The 25,269-nt window shown below is 40.4% G+C and overlaps 1 protein-coding gene across 3 annotated transcripts in view; it reads left to right on the forward strand.

Annotated features, from left to right (window-relative positions):
- ADAMTS12 (ADAM metallopeptidase with thrombospondin type 1 motif 12) overlaps positions 1 to 25,269 on the forward strand; it is a 336,805-nt gene that overhangs the window by 216,297 nt on the left and 95,239 nt on the right. For all 3 annotated transcript variants that reach the window (XM_045440828.1, XM_045440822.1, XM_045440815.1), the window contains exons 8-12: positions 7,181 to 7,324; positions 7,684 to 7,828; positions 12,964 to 13,056; positions 14,487 to 14,632; positions 19,516 to 19,685. In XM_045440828.1, the coding sequence (XP_045296784.1) occupies positions 7,181 to 7,324; positions 7,684 to 7,828; positions 12,964 to 13,056; positions 14,487 to 14,632; positions 19,516 to 19,685 (698 nt within the window). The remainder of the gene's footprint in view (positions 1 to 7,180; positions 7,325 to 7,683; positions 7,829 to 12,963; positions 13,057 to 14,486; positions 14,633 to 19,515; positions 19,686 to 25,269) is intronic.

Consider the following 25,269-nt stretch of genomic DNA (forward strand, 5'->3'; position numbering starts at 1 on the left):
GGAAGATATAAAACTAGCTCTATTTGCAGATAATATAATTGTATATGTACAAAACCCCAAAGAATCTATGCAAACACACAAACTAGAATAAGCTCACAGGATACCACATAAACATACAGAATCACTCACATTTTTATATACAGACAATGAACGAGTGAACACTGAAATTAAAAATGCGGTACCTTTCACAATCACTCAGAAGTATGAAATATTTGTATAAAATTATTATAAACATTTAAATCTTACAAAACATGTACAGAACTCATATGCTGAAAACTACACAACACTGCGGAAAGAAATAGAGATCTCCTAATAGATTGAGAAACCTATTATGGTCATGAATTGGAAGACTCAACATAGTAAAGATGAAATTCTTCTGAAATAAATATATAGGTTTAATGATATTTCTATGAGAATTTCATCACGATTCTTTTTTTTTTTTTAACGTTTATTCATTTTTGAGACAGAGAGAGACAGAGCATGAATGGGGGAGGGTCAGAGAGAAGGAGACACAGAATCTGAAACAGGCTCCAGGCTCTGAGCTGTTAGCACAGAGCCCGACGCAGGGCTCTAACTCACAGACCGCGAGCTCATGACCTGAGCTGAAGTCGGCCGCTTAACCGACTGAGCCACCCAGGCACCCTTCATCACGATTCTTTTTGAGATATAGAAAAAATTAATCTAAAATGTATATGGAAAGGCAGAGGAACTAGAATAAGTTTTCAAAACAATTTGAAAAAGAATAATAAAATGAGAAGAGTCAGGCTACAAGATTTCAAAATTTATTATACAGCTTCAGTAATCAAGATTGTGTGTGGGGTGCCTGGGTGGCTCAGTCAGTTGAGTGTCTGACTCTTGGTTTCAGCTCAGGTCATGATCCCAGGGTTGTGAGATCAAGCCCCGTGTTGGTTTTTAATATATAAAAAGAGTCTCTACTTAAGTCTCACACCATATGCAAAAATGATCTTGAAGTAGAACACAAACTTAAATGTAAAATGTAAAACTAAAAAACTTTTAGGACATAAATAGGAAATTTAAAGTATCTAGGGCTAGGCAAAGAGTTTCTAAACTTGGCATCAAATGCACAATCGATAAAAGGAAACATTTAAAACTTGGACTCATCAAAATTAAAACTTTTGACTCTTTTAAGAGGATGAAAATACAAGCCACAGCCCAAGAGAAAATGTTTGCAAGCCCTATGTAGTGGCTTAAACAGTGTTCCCCTTCACAAATTCAAGGCTTCTATGAACTTCAGAATGTAACCTGTTTTGGAAATAGGATCTTTGCAGATGTTATTAGTTAATAATTTTGAAACTAAATCACCCTAGATTTAGGTTGGGCCCTAAACCCAATGACTGGAGAGGGGGATTTGGACACAGATCAAAGAGAAGACCACGTAAAGATGGAGGCAGAAGTTATAGTCGTACTGCCACAAGTCAGGAAGCCTGCAGCCACCAGAAGCTGGAAAAGGCAAGCAGAAATTCTCCCCTGGAGACTTTGAAGGGTTCAGACTGCTGCTGACACCTTGATTTCAGACTTCGGTCCTCCAGGACTGTGAGAGAATAAGTTTATGTTATTTTAAGCCACTAAGCTCACAATAATTTTTATGACCTACCTAGGAAATGAATACTCCATATATCCAGTAGAACTAAGCATCTAAAATATATAAGCAACTTTCAAAACTCAAATAGTAGGGCGCCTGGGTGCCTCAGTCGGTTGAGGATCCAACTCGATTTCAGTTCAGGTCATGATCCCACAGTTCCTGAGTTTGAATCCCCTGCTTGGGATTCTCTCTCCCTCTCTCTCTGCCCCTCCCCTGCTCATACTCTTGCTGTTTCTCAAAATCAATAAATAAATGTAAACAAAACAAAAACCTCAATAGTAAAAAAAACCCAAACAGTACAATTAAAAAATGGGCAAAAAGGAGAAATTCCACCAGAAAAGACATACAAATGGCAGATAAGCACTTGAAACTATATTCAACATCATTAGCTACCAGGGAAATGCAAATTGAAATCACAATGAGATGTCACACAAAAATCAGAATGACTAAAAAATTAGTGGTGACCCCAAATGCTGGCAAGGTTGCAGAGGGATCGGATCATTCAGACATTGCTGGTGAGAAAGTAAAATGGTCCAGGCACTGTAGAGAATAGTTTGTCGGTTTCTTAAGCTGTAAACCTACAACTACCGTATGATCCAGCAGTCGTACTCCTGAGATTTGTCCTGGAGAAAGGAAGATTTACGTTCACACAAAAACCTTTACTTGAATGTTTATAGAAGCTTAATCTTAATAGCCCCAAACTAGAAACAATCCAGGGGTGGTGTCAACCCAACAGGGTGAATGGTTACATAAACTGGGATGGACACATATTATGGAACACTAGTTAGCAATAAAATGAAAGATACCCCATTGTTTCTTGGAAACGTTTTTTTCACTGTTTCATTGATACATACAGTGACCTGATGAATCTTCAAACAGTTATGCTCTGTGAAAAAAAAGCCAGTCCCAAAAGGTTACATGCTGTATGTGATTGAAATGTCAAAATTGTAGAAATGGAGAACGTATATATGGCTGCCAGGGTTTAAGGATGGAATGGGAGAGGGAAGGAAGTGGGTGTGGCTATAACTGCAACATGAGGGATCCTTGTGGTGATGATAATATTCTGTGTCTGGACAGTATCAGCATCAATACCCCAACTGTGCTACTGGATTATAGTTTTGCAATGTGTTACCATTGGGGGGAAGGTGAGTGATGGATACAGGGGACCGCTTTGTTTATTTCTTAAAACTGCAACTGAACCTGCAATAATCTCAAAATAAAAAGTTTAATTAAAAAAAAAAGGCATCAGGACATATACAGATAACCTAAATAAAGACTTTTTTTTTTTTTTAATTTTTTTTTCAACGTTTATTTATTTCTGGGACAGAGAGAGACAGAGCATGAACGGGGGAGGGGCAGAGAGAGAGGGAGACACAGAATCGGAAACAGGCTCCAGGCTCTGAGCTATCAGCCCAGAGCCCGACGCGGGGCTCGAACTAACGGACCGCGAGATCGTGACCTGGCTGAAGTCGGACGCTTAACCGACTGCGCCACCCAGGCGCCCCAAGACTTTTTTTTTTTATTTAATCTTTTTTATTTGGGTATAGTTGACACACAATGTTACATTAGTTTCAGGTGTACAACATAGTGATTCAGCTGCTCTATAGGTTATGCTATGCTCACCACAAGTGTAGTGTATCTGTCAACATACAACCCTGTTACGGTATCATTGACTGTATTCCCTGTATTGTGCCTTTTATTCCCATGACTTAATTTATTCCATAACTGGAAGCCTGTATGCCCCACTCCCCTTCACCCATTTTTACCTGTATCGCTCACCCTCCATACTCCTGCCCTCTGGCAACCACCAGTTTGTTCTCTGTATTTACACGTCTGATTCTGCTTTTTGTTTGTTTATTCATTTGTGTTTTAGATTCCACATATGAATGAGATCGTATGGTATTTGTCTTTTTCAGTCTGACTTATTTCACTTAGCATAATACCCTCTAGGTCCATCCATGTTGTTGCAAATGGCAAGATTTTATCCTTTAATGACTAATATTCCATTGTGTATATATATATATATATATATATATATATATATATATATATATACACACACACCACATCTTCTTCATCCATTCATCTATCGATGGACACTTAGGTTGCTTCCATATCCTGGCTATTGTAAATAATGCTGTAGTGAACATAGAAGTATGTATCTTTTTGAATTAGTGTTTTCAATTTCTTTGGATAAATACCTAGTAGTGGAGTTACTGGATCACATGGTATTTCTCTTTTTAATTGTTTGATGAACTTCCATACTGTTTTCCACAGTGGCTGTACCAATTTACATTCCCACCAACAGTGCATAAGGGTTCCTTTTTCTCTACATGCTTACCAATGGTGAGAATCTTATCTTTTTGATTCTAGACATTCTGACCAGAGTTAAGTGATATCTCATTGTGCTTTTGATTTGTATTAAAACAGCATCTTTTAAATGCCCCCCCCCAAAAAAAGTTTAGAGTCACTGATAAAAAAGAGAGTTGAAGGAACACATAAGCTTGAGTTTGAGTGATAGAAAAATACTGGAGCAAAACACAACCAAATGAAAGAAGACTTTAAGGGCTTCCTAAGAAACTTTTGCTCATAGTAAAATATACTTCTGGGGTATTTAGTTCTTCCTTTAGCTATATAGTCCTAATTGTGGACCAAACTGAGAAACACTGGGCAGATTAATGAAATGGCTGCAGCAATCCAAGAATGAACAAAACAAAACTGATAAACCAGTATCCCAAAAAGACACTCAAAGATTAATAACAAAGATACCCCGTTGTTTCTTGGAAACATGTTCGTTTCATTACTGATTATGTGTGATGCAAAATAGAAAGTAAAGTTAACTAACTTGTGCTATGGCCTTATGTGAATAATTTCACTTTTATTTTGAGAGAAAACTTTTTGAAAATCCATTCCTGAAGACCCTGGATTATATCAGTCATTTATACCTGAAGTCTCTCACCACCTTTATCAGACTCCTTATGTAAGTGCCCAACAATGAAGGTACAATCCCCAGAGGAAATTGAAAAACTTATTTGAGACCTAGCATCCTTCACTCTTAAGTAATGAAAATATAACAATATAGATGAACACTTAAAAGGCAACATTCACCCAGTATATCTCCCCTGCTTCTAGATCATGATATATTTCATTACAGACCTTTGCATGTTAAATATGTGAAATTGGTGTTCCCTAAATGGGTTTTAAAAGCTCACAATCATATTTTTGAGGTTTTTGTTCTCTGTTATTGCTTCTCCACCATAAAATGAATAATAAATCACAGGAATGAAAGGCAGCACATAAGTAATAGAATCAATGATATTGTAATAGCGTTGTATCAGGACAGCTGATGGTATGGTTACACTTGTGAACACAGCGTAAGTATAAACCTGTCAAATGACTACGTTGTATACTTGAAACTAATGTCACATTGTGTTAACTATACTTAAAAAATGAATAATAAAAGGCAAGGAATGGATCTTTTCCATCAAAGGATACCCCGAAACCCAGGTAATTAATTAATTGCTATTTCACATCTGTAATTTGGCAAACTCATGTAACAGGGGCTGAAACTGAAGCATGAGGTAAAGCAGGCCAATCCAACAGCCCAGGAAGTTGTTTGAGCCTGTAGACGGCTCTGTACTCCAAATTGCTCTTCAGTGTCCATCCCATCTGCTAGAAAGTAACTTCCTGGATGCAAACCTTCCATCCCTATGACCCCATGTGCTTTCCTTGGCCTTCACTTCTCATTGACCCACTGTTCCCATGTGGCAGGAGCATTCCATCCATTTAGACCTAGTAGACACAGTCCAGAGGGACATTTTCAGTAGCACTGCTTTTAGCTCATAAGATGGGGGAAGAGAGGGGTGATGAAACTGGAGGGGGGAAATCCTAATGCATTAGAAACTTTAGATGGAACAAAATGAGCTTCGGGGGAACTGATATATTTTGAGTGTAGATGTGAATCGCCCCTGTGTATAAGATCCAGCAATATGTCTTCTTGTATTAGAATATCCAGTGCTGGAAAAAGCATGATTCATGCATATTTTTGAACCATGCTTGCAATTTAGGGTTCTTACTAATTATTCCGCAGGTGAACTTGTGGAGTACTTCATGAGCTAGATAAGAATGGATTTGCAACAGCATAGGGAAGACCTGCTTGGGAAGAAAGCTTCCATTGAATCGCATTCTTTGTGGCTGGGTGATAAGAGTTTTGCAGATTAATTCTCTGAGTCCTTTGTGAATTTTGTATTCATGTGGAATGTGATCGGAGTCTGTAAGTAAGTTGATAACATCATAATGCATTAAGCAAAATACAAGAAATCTCTAAAGCCCCCAGAGACTATTTTCTGTAAGAGTCACTAATGTTGATCAGGAGATTTTAGTAAAGTTGCATATGAGCTTCCCTGTCAGATGGGCTGAATTTCACTCACCGAGTAAAAGGTCCTACTTTCCCCTGTTCAGATTTGGAGAGTTGAGCCAACATCTCTGGGTTGCAAGTATGCCTGTTGTAAGCAGATCCCAGTGGAGAGAGTTCTTGTGGGGACCTCTGATGGCATCTTGGGCTGATCCTGAGGACTCAACTTATAAACAGACTTCTGAGTCTGCTTCCATCCCAGGCACCCCTGCCATGCCGGACAAGCTCTTCTGGGTCATTCAGGGCTGCTTTACCTGGTCAGCCCTGGCAGTGGGAGGACCAGGGAGCAGGCTGAGCGAGGCCTGGGTAAGAACACTGCAACAGCAGGGCGAGCTGCAGAAGACCTACTCTTGCCACTAACTAGCTGTGGGACTTTCGAAAAGTCTCAAACTCTGAGCTTCCTCATCTAGAAAAGGGAAATAAGCTAGACAAGGATAAAAGCAACAATAAGGGATTCCCGTCATTCACAGAGGCCTTATTATATGCCAGGCACTTGCCAAGTGGTTTTCAGACTCATCCATTCAGATCTGACCCTAGCACAGTGAAGACCTCTGCACTTTCCAGGAGAGGAAACTGAAGCTGAACCCGTTTCAGTAGCTCCCAGATCACGAAGTGACAGAACTGGAATGCGAGTCCAGATCATCTGTCTTCAAAAACCCTGCTCTAATCACTGGGCTGTGAGGTCTCCCTGATGTCTCAGATACTGGAGAACTCCCATGACAAGACTCGAAAGAAATCCAGTCACTCACAGCTTGTGGTCTTTGACAAAGTCTCCCATAGGCTTACCCTTTCATGCTCTTCCTCAAATGATGATGAAAAGGGAGAATGAAGGTTTGGGGGTTTTGAGCTGTGGTTACTAAAGCAGGAGGAAGAAGATTGCTTAAGGCAGTGTTTACCCTCCTGACTCCAGACTCCTAGAAAGCCAAACTGGGAGCTTCTAGCCAAAGAGAAGTTTTGGAATTGGCTGCATGGTTCCCATGGTTGCATATTTGAGGCCAAGACGTGCTCAAAATATCCCTCTCCACCTTCACAGTCCCACTTGGTAAACACATGCATTCTGTACAAAAGTAGCTCTCGGTGGGCTATTTTCACCTTGGAGAAACTGTGGTTTTCTATTTCATGCCAGCCTCCTTAATGTTCTTGTGCTTTGTGCCCTCCTGCAGCTTTGGCATCCAGCATGACGGGAAGGAAAATGACTGTGAGCCCGTGGGCAGGCACCCATACATCATGTCCCGCCAGCTCCAGTACAATCCCACCCCACTGACGTGGTCCAAGTGCAGCAAGGAGTATATCACCCGCTTCCTGGAGTAAGTGACAGTGCCTTTCAGGACAGCTGCACTTGGGTCTCCTTAAACTGGAAGTCAGTCTGACTTTTTTGCCTGGGCCCTGGAAAAGTCTCAGTGCCTCTCACAGGTCATAGTGTCAGGTGGCATCAGAAGGGGTGGATTTCACTTCTGCTTTCTGACCCTGAAATGTGGGTGGGTCCTGCCTTCCAGCCACAGCCAGGTGAACATCCTATCCCCTTGCTTGCTTCTGCTCACGGTGGCTCTTTATGATCTGAGTGTGTGTTAAGTCCCTGGAAACTGGCCGGCACAACTAGGACTTATGTTATAAGTGATCATGGAAATCCCTCTGATGATTTACTACTGTTCTTGTTTCATTTTAGTCGAGGCTGGGGGTTCTGTCTCGATGACATGCCCCAGAAGAAAGGCTTGAAGTCCAAGGTCATTGCTCCTGGAGTGATCTATGATGTTCATCATCAATGCCAGCTGCAGTATGGCCCCAATGCCACCTTCTGCCAGGAAGTAGAAGTAAGTGTTGGGTATCTTGGTGCATCTGGTGGCTATGCACGGAGTTTAAGGGCTCTAGCATGCTGAAGGAAAGGCCAGGGAACTATTTGGTAATCTGAAGAGCCAGACACAGAAATGGAAACCTTCTGTTTATGGCAAAGTGTTTGTAAGGCAGAAGGTGTGAAGTTGGGGGTCATTTACATTCCTTGACCCAGCCTCCTTGGTAGTCTATGGAGATAGCAATCCTGTGCAAGCGGGTGGTGGTGAAGAAAATTTTGTAGTGATTTTCAGGAATCACGGCGATTCTACACCTGCAGACTGTAGCAACCTAAAGTTGCTCCCTTTCCTGAATTTCCCATCTGGTGTAGAGAAACCCCAGATGCCAAGAAGGAATTAGTTTCATCCCAATTCATTCATCTCCTTTATTTTTATTATCCATCTAGTAAATCAAGCCCTGACATTTAACCTCCTAAAGAGTTTATGGCTTTGTCCTGTCGTCTTCATTCCCACTGTACTGTTTTGATTCAGTCTCTCATCTTCTCTCCTTGCGACTGTAATTACCTCCTACCCAGTCTCTCCTTCATTCAAATTGTTGCTCAGGTTATTTCAAAAAAACACAGAACTAACCATGGCTCTGCTCCACTGTTAGGGTTCATTGACCATGGGATAAAGCCCCAGCTCCTATGTGTGGCATTCCTTTGTGATCTGAACCTTGCCTATTCTCTGAGTGCATCCCTTGTCGTGTGAAGGTACCAGTGTTAACACATAGACATGGGCAAGGCAAGACACATTCAACCGTCCCCAGATTCTGTGCTGTTAGTGAATAAAAGGTAAAAAATAAGCCCTCAAAAATTAATGGAATAAATTCTCTCTCACCTTAAGGAGCTTGTGCTCTGGTGGAGGAAGCAGACAGAACAATTTCAATACAATGAGATAACACAAAAAGAGACATGTAAAAAGACCTTTGAAGAGGAAGTAAATAACTGTGCTCAAACAGAATGGGCAAGACTCAATAGAGAAGGGAAAGTTGGGACAGAAATCCCTCACGCCTCACTCCTAAATGGTTACCAAGTTATGCCAATTCTACTTCCTAAATATCTCTAAAAAAAATCCATCTATTCCTAGGTGGCTGAAGTAGGTCTTTGATGGGTCTCCTTTCCTGGAGTTGAACTACCTCCCTCAACTCTAATTCATCTCCCCAAATACAGCCAAAATGACCTTTATAAATGGAAATTGGATTGTGTTCTTCTCAATAAAATATTTCAGTTTAAATTCTCTAAATTCTCTAAAATGGCTTCAAAGGGGCCTCAGGATTCATCCTATCTCTTGTTCTTTGGCCTTATCTTTTACAATATTGTTTTGATTCTCCATTCTCTAACCTAGAATTCCAGTTGCACGTATGTTGGCCCTAATCACTGATCTTCCATATCTTGGGATCCTGCCTTCATATTTTTTGTCTCTGCAGTTTGTGTGATTTCTTTTTCTTTTGACTCACTAGTTCTCTCTTCAGACACATCTACTTCTCTTTTTAACCTTTCTATTGAAATTTTAATTTCATTGATGGTATTTTTTTGTTTTTACTTGTGACAGTCTGTTGGTTATTTTTCTAAGTTTTCTCTAACTGTTATAGTTTCTTGTTTCTAATTCTGGCTTTCAATATGATCTTTTGTTTTTTAATCATATTTGAGACATTTATTTTGCAGTTTATGTTGGATAATTCCAATGTCCAGAGCCTATGTGGGTCTATTTTTCCTATTTGGGATTTCGTCTATGTCTTGCTTATTATAGATTATTTCCTTTTCTTGATTTTTGTTTTATTGTGAGTTCTTGGTTGTGAAACTTCATATCAGGTTATCCCTTAAGGCTCATATTCTTCCAGAGAGGATTTGGGATTAGTTAAAATAAATTATCGGTTGGATGTTATGAAACTACATGGGTCGTGGTTACAAAATCTCAGGGGTAACATTTACTATTTCTTCTAGAGTTAGGGTCAAAACAGACAGATTTTTCGGCTGTGTCCCCAGGTTTCTTTTAGTCCATCCTTTCACGCAAGGGCTAGTCCTTTGGGGTTATGGTCTTTCTGAGGTCTCCAGTCCAACTTCCCACGCTACACAGGCCCAGGTCATTGTCACCAGTACTCAGGTGACCATTAAAATTATAATCTAAGTGACCAGGTTTGTATCTCTAGATGCCCAACATTTCTGCTGCATGTTTAGTCTCTGAGGATATCTCTTACTTTCTTGCCAACTCAGGAACGCATTTAAAATATTTAAAATGTTTTATCCACAACTTTATATGTTTTACAAAGGTAAGGAGTTTTCAGGGTATCCTGTGGTTTACTAGAAACAGACCACTCTGGCTATCTCTGGTCAGTTACTGTTTTATACTCTGTGTTTATTCATATACCAAACAATCTCATTCCCTGAAAGTGCTGTGCGTTCTCTACCACCTCCAGAGCTTTGCAGGCTCTGGTTCCTGTGCACCACCCCTCCTATTCATCCTTTAGGTATCAGCTTAAATATCATTTCACATTTTATTCTGTATTTTCTTGAACAAAGACTTTGTTAGACTATATTGTAGTTGCTTAAAAATATTTTTTTAATGTTTATTTATTTTTGAGAGAGAGAGACAGAGTATGAATGGGGGAAGGGCAGAGAGCGAGGGAGATAGTGAATCGGAAGCAGTTCTCAGCTCTGTGCTGTCAGCTTAGAGCTCCACATGGGGTTCAAACACAGGAACCATGAGATCATGACCTGAGCCAAAGTCAGGCGCTTAACCAACTGAGCCACCCAGGCACCCCTGTAGCTGCTTTCTAGTTGTCTGTACCCTCCCCTACTTTATGTAAGCTCTCTGAGGGAGCTTTTATTCCTCACATTTAGCAGGGCCTAGGACATAGATAAATGGATAATAGAATGAAGGCTTGAGATAAATGAATGAAGACTTCAGATCCCTGCATATTGCAGCCAAGATAACCTAATCCTTTTAAATTAAAAAAAAAAAAAAATACCTAAAATACCAGAGAATACAGCTTCATCCTCTTTTATTATAACTTTTTTTTTTTTTTTTTAATCTTGAAAGCTTGCAACTCAAAAAAAGTTAGAAAAATAGTACAGGGAGTTCTTGGGTACTTTTTACCCAGCACATCATTCTTTATGAATGCATAATGTACTTATAAGAAAGTTTTAAAAAAAATCCTCAGGAAGAAAAAACTAAAAGGGAATGATAAGCACATTGAGGGGGCGCCTGGGTGGCGCAGTCGGTTAAGCGTCCGACTTCAGCCAGGTCACCATCTCGTGGTCCGTGAGTTCGAGCCCCGCGTCAGGCTCTGGGCTGATGGCTCAGAGCCTGGAGCCTGTTTCCGATTCTGTGTCTTCCTCTCTCTCTGCCCTCCCCCGTTCATGCTCTGTCTCTCTCTGTCCCAAAAATAAATAAATGTTGATAAGCACATTGAGGCTGACGCAGAGAAAAATCAAAGGGCCTTGATTTTAACATCCAGTGGCAACAGATGATGATGTCTTCACATGGAGCAGAGCAGGGAGCTGGAACTGAGACCCCTCCTGAAGCTGGGGGCCTGGAGGAGCTATGCCTCAATGAGACAGGGGGCTAGAAGAAACCACCGCCAGGAAAGGTAGATGGCAGAGAAGCTTCTCTTATCTCAGCTTGCGTTTTGAGAGGGGAGTGATGCTGGTGGATAACCATCTCACTAGAAAATACTTTACCATAGGCCAGCCTCATACGGATTCAGAGTTCAAATGTATACTGTTGTGTGGCTGGAGAACCCCCATGCCAAAAAAATATAAGATAAACATATTTCTGATCTCAAAAAACTATGGGATGCCTGGTAGAAACAAAGATTAAAAACCTGCCCTGGAGAAACCAATGCTCAGCTAAAGATGAACAAAAATCCAATAGATAAAGCTTCTGATTAGATGAATTCACCAGCTTCTAATTCAAAATATAATTCAAAATATATAAAACCATCTATAGCTAAGTGGGGGAGAGATCATAAACCCTCAAGAACTATGGATAAGTATTTCAGGTAAGGATAATAAAATTAATATGTAAAAGAAGAACTACATATGAGAAAAGGAAAAATACACTATAAAATAATTGTAAGGTAGATATGAAAAATAATTACAACTGCTAGAAATGAAAAATATGATCATTGATTTTAAATTCCGTGTTTGGGTTAAACAGCAGATTTGGGAATTAGAGCTGAAAAAACTACTTCCCATGTCACTTAAGTATTTTCGGAGCTGTGTGATGGAGAGGCTAGTCTTCTCCTGATAGAAATCCAGACTTTCTCAGCTTTCATATATAAGAAAATTGAGAGTTAAAAAATATAAAAGTGAAGTTGAGACATGAAGGACAGAATGGGAAGGCTCATCACTGACAATTAAGAGTTCCAGAAGGAGAGAATAGTGGTAATTAAGGAAAGGCAAAGTTTAGAGAGAGAACGATTGAGAATGTTCTAAAATTGTTAAAAAAAAATACTTGAAATCTTATTTTAAAACACAGTGACTCTAGAGCAAAATTAAGTAGATGGAATTATGGATGACCAGTGGATAGAAGAAAGGCTAAAAGTTGGATAGGAGCAGTAGAGCCATTTCTGATGGCATGTAAGAATCTTGTCAACCTTCCCTTTTTCCTCCTCCAGGAGGAGACTCATTTCACTCCCTGGAGGATAAAACAAGCTGGCTACTCTGAGTAATAAGTAATAAGTAAATAAGCTTAGGTTTCCATTGCTTTCAGTGAGCAGGCTCAAGTTATAACCACCAGCTGTTTGTAATCAGATTCTTTCATTCATGGTTTGCGCTGGCCTTTCATGGCCAATGTCACCAGTTACTCTGCCTGAGGTCAGTGAGACTGTGTCACCCCTACAGAAATTAGTCTCAACTCTTAGGAAATGTGTTTTATCTCCTGTTTTCTTATCACTTAGTAGACCGTACCAGTGTTTGTGAATGACGACAAAAATCCGAATTAAGTTTGAATTGAGAGTTCTCAAATGATCACTTTTTATCACTCTTCCTCACTAACAACAGTAGCACTATTTTAAGTTTGTGGGTGACTTGAGTGTATAGTTCACCATCATTGCAGAAATGCTTTTGTGCAAGTTTTGAAAATGCAAAAAGTACAGTTTCACATTTGTTTTCCAGAATGTCTGCCAGACTCTGTGGTGCTCAGTGAAAGGCTTTTGTCGCTCTAAGCTGGACGCTGCTGCAGATGGGACACGATGTGGTGAGAAGAAGGTGATTGGCAGACTGAGGAAGGAAGGTGGGAGGGTGGTGGGTTCTTGGGAGGAGTAGGGAGAGGGCCCTGGAGAGCAGCTGTCTGGGTGAATGGAGGTCACACAGTCAGACTAGCCAGAGGAAAGGATCTTATTTCCATGATGTCTTTTGAGCCTTCACTGGAGACGGTGGAGGAGAGAGGGCTGAGACCCAGTTCTACACTTCACTTGCAAAATATCCATCCCAAATTTCCCTGATGAACTTCGGTGGAATTTGTGGTCAATAACATCTGCTGAGCTTATGATCAGCCTTCATTTGGAATCCGCCCCCCCCCCCCCCCCCCCGACCATGTTAAAAATTGAGAAGGCAAGCCAGTGGCTTCTTCCTTCCAAAGATGCTGGATTTGGGCCACTGGTTTTCTTCATTTTCATCATCTCATTTGACTGCATTTCTTGGAGTTCTTCCCATTTAACTAAGCAGGAAAGCCAGACACCCAAGAATTCAGATGCTAGAAATCTTCCAGACTGCTTGAGAACAGGGTAATATGTGCTGCTCACCAAAATCAGTTGTGTTTGTTGTGAGCCCAAGATTTAGGCATTTACTGGGTATCTTTATGCAGCTTGAGTGGCATCAGACCCATCACTGAAATTATAGAACTTGGTCACAACACACAGTGACCAGAAATAATGAGGAAAAGGGGGCAGCAGATAAAATATGCCCAAATTAACTAACAACCAAATCGCCTTTTCTTTTGTTTCTTTTTTGTATGTTCACCTTCCTAAACTGATAGTTGTTGAAGGATTGCCTTGAAGAGAGAGGACGGAATTTTTTCTGAGCCACTTGAAATGCTAGAACTGGAAATAATCGAGTTACAGGAAAGCAAAAATTGTTCTTGATATTAGAAAGCACTTCAGCTAGTGTCTTTGTTTTTGTTTTTGACAATGAGTGGATTTTTGCAAGAGTATGAGTTCTCTGCTGTGAACACTAAATACCCATAGAGGACTTGGAGAAGTGTTAACCACAGTGTCAGTCTGCAAAATGTTTGTTTATGGTCTGTAACAAGATAAGGGACTTGCAGCAGAAGGTCAATCAATTACATTACAAAGCAACTGTGTTACTAAGCTACTGAGCTGCTTTTCATAACAAGACTTTCTCAGTGAAGGAGGAGGTGTGTGGACTTACATTCTGGCATGCACTTTGAGGAACATTGAGTAGCATTGGCTAGATACAATAGGACACCATAAAGTTCCATTCAATTACTGACATTCTCTGATTCAAAAACTCAAGATTCTTGGGGAAATTTTTTGTGAGCTCTTTGTTCTCCATATGATGTGTGACCACAGGAAGCCTGCTTGCTTAGGGAGAATTGGGTTTCGACTTCTGGGGTTCTTGGCTCAGCTCTCAATGGGAACCTCTGTGACGTATGCCTGTCCTGTCTCTTCCCTTTTTAGTGGTGTATGGCTGGCAAATGTATCACAGTGGGGAAGAAACCAGAGAGCATTGCTGGAGGCTGGGGCCGCTGGTCATCCTGGTCCCACTGTTCTAGGACCTGTGGGGCCGGAGCCCAGAGTGCAGAGAGGCTCTGCAACAACCCTGAGTAAGTCTAACCAAAAATATTTCCCTTCCTTCCGGGAGTGCCGAGACCAATCTTGGATAGCACGATGTCAGTGACCCCCAAGACTCTTAAGGGAAATAAAATGGGTTCCTAAAGACAAAAGGGAACCAGAAGATTCTTAGAGGGTGGAAGAAAACTGGTTCTGTTTTGTTTTATTTTGGTGAGACACTGGATTCTTACTAGCACTTGGATAAGTAAGCTGATTCCATCATTTGGAGAAATAAGCACATTTTCAAAAGTATCATCTATGTGAAAGGTCCTAGGAGATTATGCACTTAAATCCTTCTAGATAACATCACTCTATCACTGAGAGATTACTTATACTCAATTTTGCTAATAAGATTGTAGCTTTTTTCCAATCATAATGAATGCTTAATTTTATAAAAATAATTTTCTTCCCTTAAGTAACTAATAGTACATTTTTTAAGATAATTATTTTTAATGTTTTAGATAAGGATTTTATAACCATAGACTTCCATATTAGCCTGTTAAAGGCTCCATAGAAGTTATTTCACAAAGCAGCTTTCAATTTTTTAATTAAAGTGCTTAACCCTTTCAAATTTTAAATTTGTATAATGATACTATATATGAATTACATTTAAATTCCCTTGTTCTCCAAACATATATTACATTCTTAACTTCATTATTTCTTGGTACACTAGTTCCCAAGTATATTTTTTTTAATTTTTTTTAATGTTTATTCATTTTTGAGAGACAGAGACAGAGTGCGAGTGGGGGTGGGGCAGAGAGAGAGGGAGACACAGAATCCGAAGCAGGTTCCAGGCTCCGAGCTGTCAGCACAGGGCCCGACATGGGGCTCAAACTCACAAACTGTTAGATCATGACCCGAGCCAAAGTCGGACGCTTAACCGACTGAGTCACCCAGGTGCCCCCCCAAGTAAAATTTTTAAGAAGTGTACATATGATGCCTCTGGTAAGTAAAAAATATATTAAGCTTCTTTTGCCTAGAATTTCATTCTGTATTGAAGGGTAAGAGTCACACTTTTTAAAAGACTAATTATAAATGTGATTACAGTGTCCTCATTATCTCAGTTCTAAATATTACTTCTCCTTTTTTATTAATAATTATATTACTGTATGTATATATGCATAAATTTAATAAATATATGTAACAAATTTCTCCTAAGGATTAAGTTAATATAAATAAAGACTTTAATGCAATACCTACTACATTAAACTGTCAGTAAATGGTATATATTATAGTAGTTATTATGATATCTTTATCGTTTACCACACATAAAAGTATATATTTGAGGAATTTGGATAAAATTTTTCTTAAATCTTACTCTTTGATAAAAGTTGCTTTTATTTAAAATTTTTAAGTTTATTTATTTATTTTAAGAGAGAGTGTGTGGGAAGGACAGAGAGAGAGGGAGAGAAAGAGAATCCCAAACAGGCTGTACATGGTCAGTGAGGAGCCCAATATGGGTCTCAAACTCACAAACCATGAGATCCTGACCTGAGCCAAAATCAAGAGTCGGACTCTCAACTGACTGAGTCATCCAGGTACCCTGAAGTTGCTTTTGTTTAAATGCAAATTTCTGTGACTTCAAAAAATCAAAACCAGGAATGGAGTACTTTATTTTTACAGAAAATCTTCATTGTGATTTCCATTGTAGAGATGAGGAAATGTAGGCAATTTGCTCTGGGACCTATTTTCAGTGCTCTGTATTCAGCAACCACTCATCTGTAGCCTCTTGGTTGGATGGTTGGTAATCTGTGGTTGTCAGAAAGGGACATCTTTGTTGAGGGACTATAGGATGAATCTCTAACTTGGCTTAATGGGGAAAATGGCTCTAACCCCCATCTTAGAGACCATAATTTGTCATAGAGTCTCCTCAGGTGAGTGACCATGTTTGATCTCAGTAGCTGGTTTGCTGAAGTTTATTGAAAACAATGACAATGGAAACATGGTCACAGATTCAGTTGCATGGTTCAGGTCACAGATTCAGGTCAGAGCATGACTAGTGGACATTGAGACTGGATCCTTGATGTTGGTCAGATATCTAGTGAGAAGACAGCTGGGTTTGTAAAAGGCTTTTAGTGATGTTTGTTGGATGGTATGAACTGGAGAGGTGCTAAGTCATAGAGTATCACTCCATCATCATGAATAGAAAACCGATCTAATATCATGGACAATTCTTAGAACCTTCAACATGGAGTCAACGGTTGTGAACTGCCTTGGTCAAAGCTCTTTTATGTTCAAGGAACAGAAGTCTACCCAAACCACATTAAGAAAGGAGGGGAAGGAGGTATAGAAAACCTCATGGTTCTTCAAGAAGAACTTCATGAGAAGTACAACTGCAACCAGAAATGAACCAGATGCCAAGGCTTGAGGTTTCTGTCCCCCTAGATTGCATGGTCAGGCAATATAACACAGTGGATGAGGGCTCAGGCTGTGGATTAAGGCAGATGAGGGTTTAAATCTTGGCTCTCCCACTATCAGTTGGGCACTTTAGGCAGATGTCCTACTTTCCTGTGCCTTTAGAATGTGATTTCATCTAGGCTGCTCACTTGGCATGCTTTCTGCCATTGCTCTGAGAAGCCACTTCCATGCATTCTTTAAGAACATTCTCCAAGACAATTCTTCCATGAATTCTTTCCAATCAGTCTTATTTCCACTGTTCTCGCCCTTCTTTAAACTCGTTGTATTTACAGTCAGGGATACATATTTGCTCTTAAATTTTATCTCATTTATTATATAGATGATATTTTTTTTCTCCTCAGCAAGATTATAAACTTCTAGGAGACACAGGGCATCGGTTGCCCTTTTTTTGTACTCTCTTCTTCCTGAAAATGATGTTGAACACATGGTATTGTATAAGTACTTGTTGATTATTATTCACAATAATCCAGAAATGCTGTCATTTACTGAGCTCTTACCCTGTGTTAGCTACTCTACTAAATATGTGCATTATCTCACTCAGTGTTCCCATCATGTGAGTTAAGAACTATCATGCTCATTTCACACACACACACACACACACACACACACACAAAAGCTAAGGTAACTTGTTCAAAATAATCTAACTAAAATACAAAGTAAAGCAGAATTCAAACCCCAGGCTATTTAACCCCATTATGCTGCACTGCAATAGCAGACACAATACCTAATCTCAGATGCAGTGAGGTGGAGATAAGAAGGCATACATAGACTGTCTGGAGCTTTCTCAAAGGACAGAGAGTTCCTCCTCTTCTATGACAGCAGCTTTTTTTATATTTCTTCCTCCGTTTTTCAGTAAATAATTGATCCTGATGGGAAGGTTGTTATTGCCCGTAAGTGTATTGCAAAGGAAATAAAAGATTGAGAAGGATTATTTTTTTAATTTTTTAATGTTTCTATTTATTTTTGAGAGAGAGAGAGAGAGAGAGAGAGAGAGAGAGAATTAATAGGAGAGGAACAGAGAGAGAATCCTAAGCAGGTTCTGCACTGTCAGTGTAGAGCCCGATGCGGGGCTTGAACCCACAAATCGTGAGATGATGACCTGGGCTGAAATCGAGTTGGACACTTAACCAACTGAGCCACCCAGGCACTATTCTAAAATAAGATTAACTTATTCATTCATTGAATGTTTAAGAGGCTTCTGTACTCAAAGTATGACTTAGAGACCATACATGACATAGAACTTGGATTGGATCATTAGTGAGCTATGTTTTGGAATGATAAGTGCTGGAAGTAGATAGTAGGTTCAATCAAGTGTCACTGAAAAGGAGAAAGAGACTACTTCTGGCAGAAATCCAAGAAGAATTCATGATGGAGACATAGCATTATTCAGTCCTGAAAGCATAGGTAGCATGTAGACATTCAGAGACTTACCAGAGGGGAAGTCTATCCAGAGGCACAGAAAAGAAACATAAAATAAGTCAGCCTGCCTCACTGGAACAGCATGCAAATGAAGGGGAGGGTGAGAAGTAGTTGTTAGGGTGAATTAAGTCAGGATCATGAGGGCTTTGAGTGCTAAGCTGAAGAGGCTGGACTTGATTCTGTGGTCATTGGGTGCCGTGAAAAGGGTTGAAACAAGAAACTAAAATAATTACATTAATCTAAAAATTAACCAGATGTGTGTACAGTAGATTGAGTGAAGGAAAAGATGGGTGGAGGGGAGACAGGAATAGAGTTAAAGATTGGGTTAGTTTGGTGACTGTGGAAACGAAGAGAAGGAAGCAAGTACAAAGACATGGCTGATGATTGGGCAGCTGATGGACAGTGGGGTCAAAGGAAGGCAAAGGATGGAGGCTTCTGAAATCTGACCACTTGAAACTTGCTAAGTAGGAAGTAGGGAAGGAGCAGATTTTGGAGGGAATATGATGTATCCCTTCTCAGTATATATTTTCAGTTTTGAAGGCCAGGAGGATATATAAGTCAAAAAGACACACACAGTATTTCAAATTAGGCAACTATAGACCTGGGACTCAATGGTCATGGGCAACAACAACAACAGCCAAAAAAATGTGTGAAATTGGAAGAATTGACGTAAAAGGTGAGTTATAAGGGTAGAATAGGACATGGTTTGGCAAAGAACAGCCATGACCAGGGGCACCTGGGTGGCGCAGTCGGTTAAGCATCCGACTTCAGCCAGGTCACGATCTCGCGGTCCGTGAGTTCGAGCCCCGCGTCAGGCTCTGGGCTGATGGCTCAGAGCCTGGAGCCTGTTTCCGATTCTGTGTCTCCCTCTCTCTCTGCCCCTCCCCCGTTCATGCTCTGTCTCTCTCTGTCCCAAAAATAAATAAACGTTGAAAAAAAAAAAAAAAAGAACAGCCATGACCAGATGCCAAGGGATGTTTAAGGAAAAATGCTAGCATTTAAGGAAACTAAAAAAACCACTTATCTGTTTCATTCATAGACCAAAGTTTGGAGGGAAGTACTGCACCGGAGAAAGAAAACGCTATCGCTTGTGCAACGTCCACCCCTGTCGCCCAGATGCACCAACATTTCGGCAGATGCAATGCAGTGAGTTTGACACCGTTCCCTACAAGAATGAATTATACCACTGGTTTCCAGTTTTTAATCCAGGTAAGGAGCTATGACAATATATTCCAGATCTAGGGCCGCAGCCACCACAAGAGAGACCACAGAATGTCTGGGATGCCCTGCAAAGTTCAACAAAGAGAGAATTGTACCATGAGGAGTTTTATACTTCCGAAAATGGAAACACGACCTGCTTAGGTTGATCAGCAAATGTTGAAAGCTGAATATATCCAACTCTGTGCTGAGCTCTGGGGGAGATAAAAGAGAAACTTATCAAACATGGTGGCTCCCTTCAAAACATGGTACAGCTAAGCAATCAATGAAAGTACTTGATTACTGATGAAAGTGCTCATTGATGAGAGTGTGAACTGACTATAATTTTGGCAGAAATTCAGAAAAGGTCATTGTAAGTTTGGACTAATTTCAGGGAAGACTTCTAAGGAAGTGTTGAGGACTCTTAAGCATGAGAAGTCTTACTACTGGAAGAAGAAAAAGGGAAGACATTTAAAATAGAGTCAATAATTCCATTTGACAGGAGAAAAGCACAAGGAAAAACAGGATGATAAGAATGCCTTCATCAGAAATAAGTGAGAGCCAGCTCTGGGCCAGAAATAAACTTTTTTTTTTTAAAGTACAGGACAGTATAAGAAGGGTACAAAATAAAATGAAGTAATTAAAGGATGCTCATCAGGGCATGGTGACATAACTGAACTGCAGAATGGGACAACTTTGGCAATGCTACCCCTGTATCAGCACCAGTTACACCTTCTCTCCTGAAAATGAAGAAGAATCATTAACCATTAGCTATAGATTGGCATCAAAAAATATCTGGGCAGTGTGTTATTATTCAAGTAGACAATGAAAGAGAAAAGATTTTCCTGAGCTAAGGAGATTTGAGTCAGGGAGTAAAAAATAACTAACCAAAAAATTTTTCATCTTTTTTTTATTTTATTTTTTTTCAATATATGAAGTTTATTGTCACATTGGTTTCCATACAACACCCAGTGCTCATCCCAAAATTTCATGATTTTTTTAAGTTTCTGAAAACACAAGAGGAATCATAGATGTCAGCCAGTGAATGAAAATTACATATGTGGACTGTTAAAAAAATGATATAGTCAATTGCTTTTGAAGGAAAGACTCAGGGGTGCTTTGCCCGTATTGGGTCCCCAAACTACCCTGAAGGCTTTTGGTTGTCACGAGCAATGTCTTCTCCTTGTCCCCACATTGTTGAGCATCATTCATTGCTCTAGGGGGATGAGTCATTTGGTTACTAGTGCAATTCAGCTTCCTGTTCCTGGCATTTGAATCCAGCCAAACTCATGTGTGTACTCATGTGTACACACACACACACACACACACACACACACACACATACACACGCACACACGCACAGACACAAGAAACTAATGATGAAAGATACTTCCAATTAGTACCATCTATATTTATATTTTTGACATTCTCTATTATGTTGGAACTATTTAGGACAGTAGTATTATAGACCCCAAATGAGCAACCTTCCAGAACTAAGATAACATAACTATCCCAGGGTTGTGACAGGGTCCGCCCCCTGCCTAATGCAGGGTGGGGATTGTGTGTACTGAACTCTGACAGCTTGAGTAGCTGGGCTTAGAATAAAAATATTTGGTTTGGCTTGGCTTTTCATTTATTTAAAAAGCATTTGTCGTATGCCTCCATATTACATAAGCAGAGCAATGGGTACTAAATAAATGAATCGTGAAACAGACATAAATTTCACTCACTTTGTTGTGGTTAGTTTGCATCTGTCACTGATGTTGAGGCTGATATGAGGGAATTAAGCTGAGTGTCAACACTGTATACCTGGGTTATCAGCCTCCATCTCCATCCTGATGGTTTTCTTGCAGGCTCCTGTACCATTATTTAAGCATAATGACTTAGCTGCTCACTCGAGTAGCTACTACCTTGATCAACACACTGATTTACTTCCCTTATTAAACTCTAACCTACAGAGTTTTTATTTGTTTAGTTGATGGGCACCCCTAGTAGAGAGAAGTATACTTGGTTGTTCATGTCAACAGCTAGGTATGGAGCATTTATTCCAGGCCAGGCATTGAGCACTTCCCCCTCCCAGCCTTACCATTAGAAGTTACCATTGGATAAAGTAAATACACAGCAGAGTATTCAGCCCACACAGTGGGTGGTGTTAACTGTCTTGGTAAGTGACCTTCAGGAGATGCACTAACTAGCCAATGACAGAAGAGTCATAGATTTAAACATTTGGAATAATCGTAGAAACTCCATCAAATCTTGTAGTTTTCGTACTCTGCTGCTTGGAATCCCAGGGCTTCCCAAAATGCTTGATTCTACTTTCATTTTTCAAAAAAAAATGTTAAACTGGCATTTAAAAGTGCCATAAAGAGCAATGCTTACACTCAAAATTATTATATATTAAGTTTTAACATATGAAAGGCCACCAATGCTCTAAGTTACACAGTCAATTAATTTGGCTTTCTGCACACCTTAAAATAAAAGTCTCTCATGAACATAATTTAATTGAAAAATATCCTGGAATTGTAGGTTGAGTTTCTTTAACCTGTTCTCATTTGCAATTGTTTGTCTGTATGAGTCAAGATTTTTCAATACTGTGCAACCAAAAAACTCACAGAAAATAATTAGATGTTGCAGCCAGTGTAAGTCTGTAACTGCCATCCATAAGCTTGATTTCAAAATTTTCTGTTTATCTTAATAATTTCTTTAGATCCCGCTGACTTATTTTTAAATGCTATATACTTGAACTTACAAAATTTATGCTTAATAAAATCCTGACTTTATCTGCTTTATTTGCAAGATCTTGTTTGGAAAAAGAAAATTAATTCTTCTGCTTAAAATATTTGAAAACTGCTAATCTAGATCAACTTCCTTTCCAATATAGACATTCTCTTAACCAACACTCCTGAGAAAAAAAAATTATCCAAACTCCATTTGATCACTTTCATGTAGGCACCAGTGTGAAGAGCTGCCACGATCAACTGCATTTTCTGAGCCAGTATTTATATCAGCATGAGACTCTATATTGTCTCACTTATCCCCTCCCCATCTTTACAGGTAAAGAAGCTTAGTCTCAGAGGAGACAATGACTTATTTAAGGTTACAGGATTTTATATAATGGAGCTGGAATTGAAGCATAAGTCTAAGAGGCTGATAGGATGGATAGATAGATAGATAGATAGATAGATAGATAGATAGATGATAGATAGATGATAGATGATAGATGATAGATAGATAGATGATAGATGTTTAGATAGATAGATAGATAGATAGATAGATAGATAGATAGACCTAAACTAATTTGTACAGATTTCCAGGGACTTCATTGGCCTATGTTAATAGAAATGTGTTTATATCCTGCATCTTCTATTAGGAAATGACCAGAGCCTGATCTTGATGTCATCACTTTCCTGGAATCTCCCTCTCTTTTTAGGTCTTCATCTTTCTCAGACTACCTAATTTAGCCCAAATTCATTTAGGCTCATTTTTCAGTTGTTGCTTCTAGATATTTAAGCCTTATTAATGCTTGAAGCCAGTGAGGTTCCCAGCAAATGTGGAGGGTCTGACGTGAAGTTGAACCACATCTGCTCCTCGTGGAATAGGATGTTCCACATCTGCTCCTCGTGGAATAGGATCCTTCAGGAATACCTTTCAGGAGTTGCTGCAGTTAGGATTCCCTCGGAAGCAGACTCTGAGACAGGAGTAGCATACAGGAGGTTCAGCAGCTGTGGAAGAAGAGGGGGAAGAGGGAAGGAAGAGGGAGTGTGCAGGGGGAGCTGAGCTACAGTGCAGGCTCAGCAGAGGCCTTATCCTACCCCGCAGGGCCCTCTGCGGCTGGAACAGTCTTTCTGGGTTGCCAGGTTGAAGTGGGAGAGCCAAACCTTTATGCCCCACAGGGACTGGTCCCGGCATGTGGTCCACCCTGGGAAGGAGTGAGTGTCCTTGGTAAGGAAGCTCCCAGGGCTAGTGCTGGCAGTGCTCCCAGGAGCTGGAGGGATGAGTCCCAGCACTTGGGGGGCCTGGGTGGTGTGCACAGAGCTTATTATAGGAATACTTGGGATTTCGAGAGAAACAATCTTTAAAGAGAATATAAGTGTGGGGAGCAACTGGGAGATCGTTTAGCCAGAAGCCCCTGTTTTGACTAGTTAGGGATTCCTATGGCTTCAAGAGAGGAAATGATGGACTAATAAGGATGATGTTTGCAGACACCTCAAAGCCAGTCACAACCCTCTTCACCCTCACTTTCCTCTACAGTAGAAGAGGGAAAAGGGAAAGACTCAGGAACCCATATGCCCAGGAAACCCAATCCTGACCAAAGAGATAAAGATGGAGTCCCCACTTGGGTAAGGCTTCTGGGAGGGCTTTTAATAGGCACTGACCCCGCTGGCCCTCACCCCCTTACCTTTCTGCCATGCACCCTTCCCCCTCCTGCTGTCTGGGGTACAGCAGATCACACTGCAGCCAGAAAGCTGATGCCCCTGCTGAGATGGCTGAGCAGGAAGACTGGAAGGAGGAGAGATTTATACTCCTACTGATGAAGTTTTGGGGTGATGGTGGGGTCCAGAGCCGGTGGCCTCTTGAAGACGTCTTTGGTGCAAAAAGGTGATTTTATTAGAGCACTGGGACAGGACCTGTGGGCAGGAAGAGCTGCACTGGGGTTGTGACGGGTAACTCATTATAGACCCTCAGGTTGGAAGGGGGTCAAGGATAGAGTAAGACTCTAAGGTATTTTGGAAGCAAGGTTTCCAGGACTTTGAGGGGCCAGTTGTTGCTAGGGAAATACCACTTATTACTGTTTAATAAAACCTCAGTCATAAGACCCTTCAGATGTATATGGCGGGGGGCGCGGCCTAAGCTTGGAGTATGATTGTCAGCATATATCTTGGAGCAGTTGAGATAAAGGAAGTAGACCTACAGGATCCTCAAGGTTGGGATAATGTTAAGCTAAGATTCTCTTTTGCCCCCAGCAAACTGTCATCATCAAGATAGCTGAGCTCCTAGAGAGAGGTCACTCTGCTGGTCTCAAAGACTTGTCAATGGGCTGTAGGCAGTAAGGAAATCTAATTTTTCATTTGTCTTAGTTTCCCACATCACCATGGCAAGCACTTAAACCTCTTCCCTTTGCTCTTGGGCAGCCAGGAGTGTCCGAGGAATATCACACATATTCCACCTGGGAAAGGGGGTGTGTGCCAGCCTGTATTTTGCCCTGAGCTTCCCAAGCTCACTCATCACTGCCTCTGAATTTCCTGTCACGTGGGAGAAATAAACTCCTGTCTATTTAAGACAAGGAAGCAACATTTTTCTGCTCTTTGCGATGAAACGAATTCCTAACTGACAATGAGAACGGCTTATATTAAATTTATGTCAGTGTTTGCTCTGTGCCAGGCACTTCACTCAGTATGGTATGTGCATTTTCCTGATTTTATCTCCATAAGAAAATCCTGTGAGGAAATTTAAGGTTTTGACCCAATTTTTATGGACATGCTAGTAGATGTAGAGAATTGACTTGCCCAAACTCAGACTCTACAGTAGAGCCAGGAGGAGTTAGCCCAGGCCCGACTCCGCAGCCTAAATATTAACCAGTAAAACAGAGACTGCG

Source organism: Leopardus geoffroyi, chromosome A1, assembly GCF_018350155.1.
Source record: "Leopardus geoffroyi isolate Oge1 chromosome A1, O.geoffroyi_Oge1_pat1.0, whole genome shotgun sequence".
NCBI lineage: Eukaryota > Metazoa > Chordata > Mammalia > Carnivora > Felidae > Leopardus > Leopardus geoffroyi.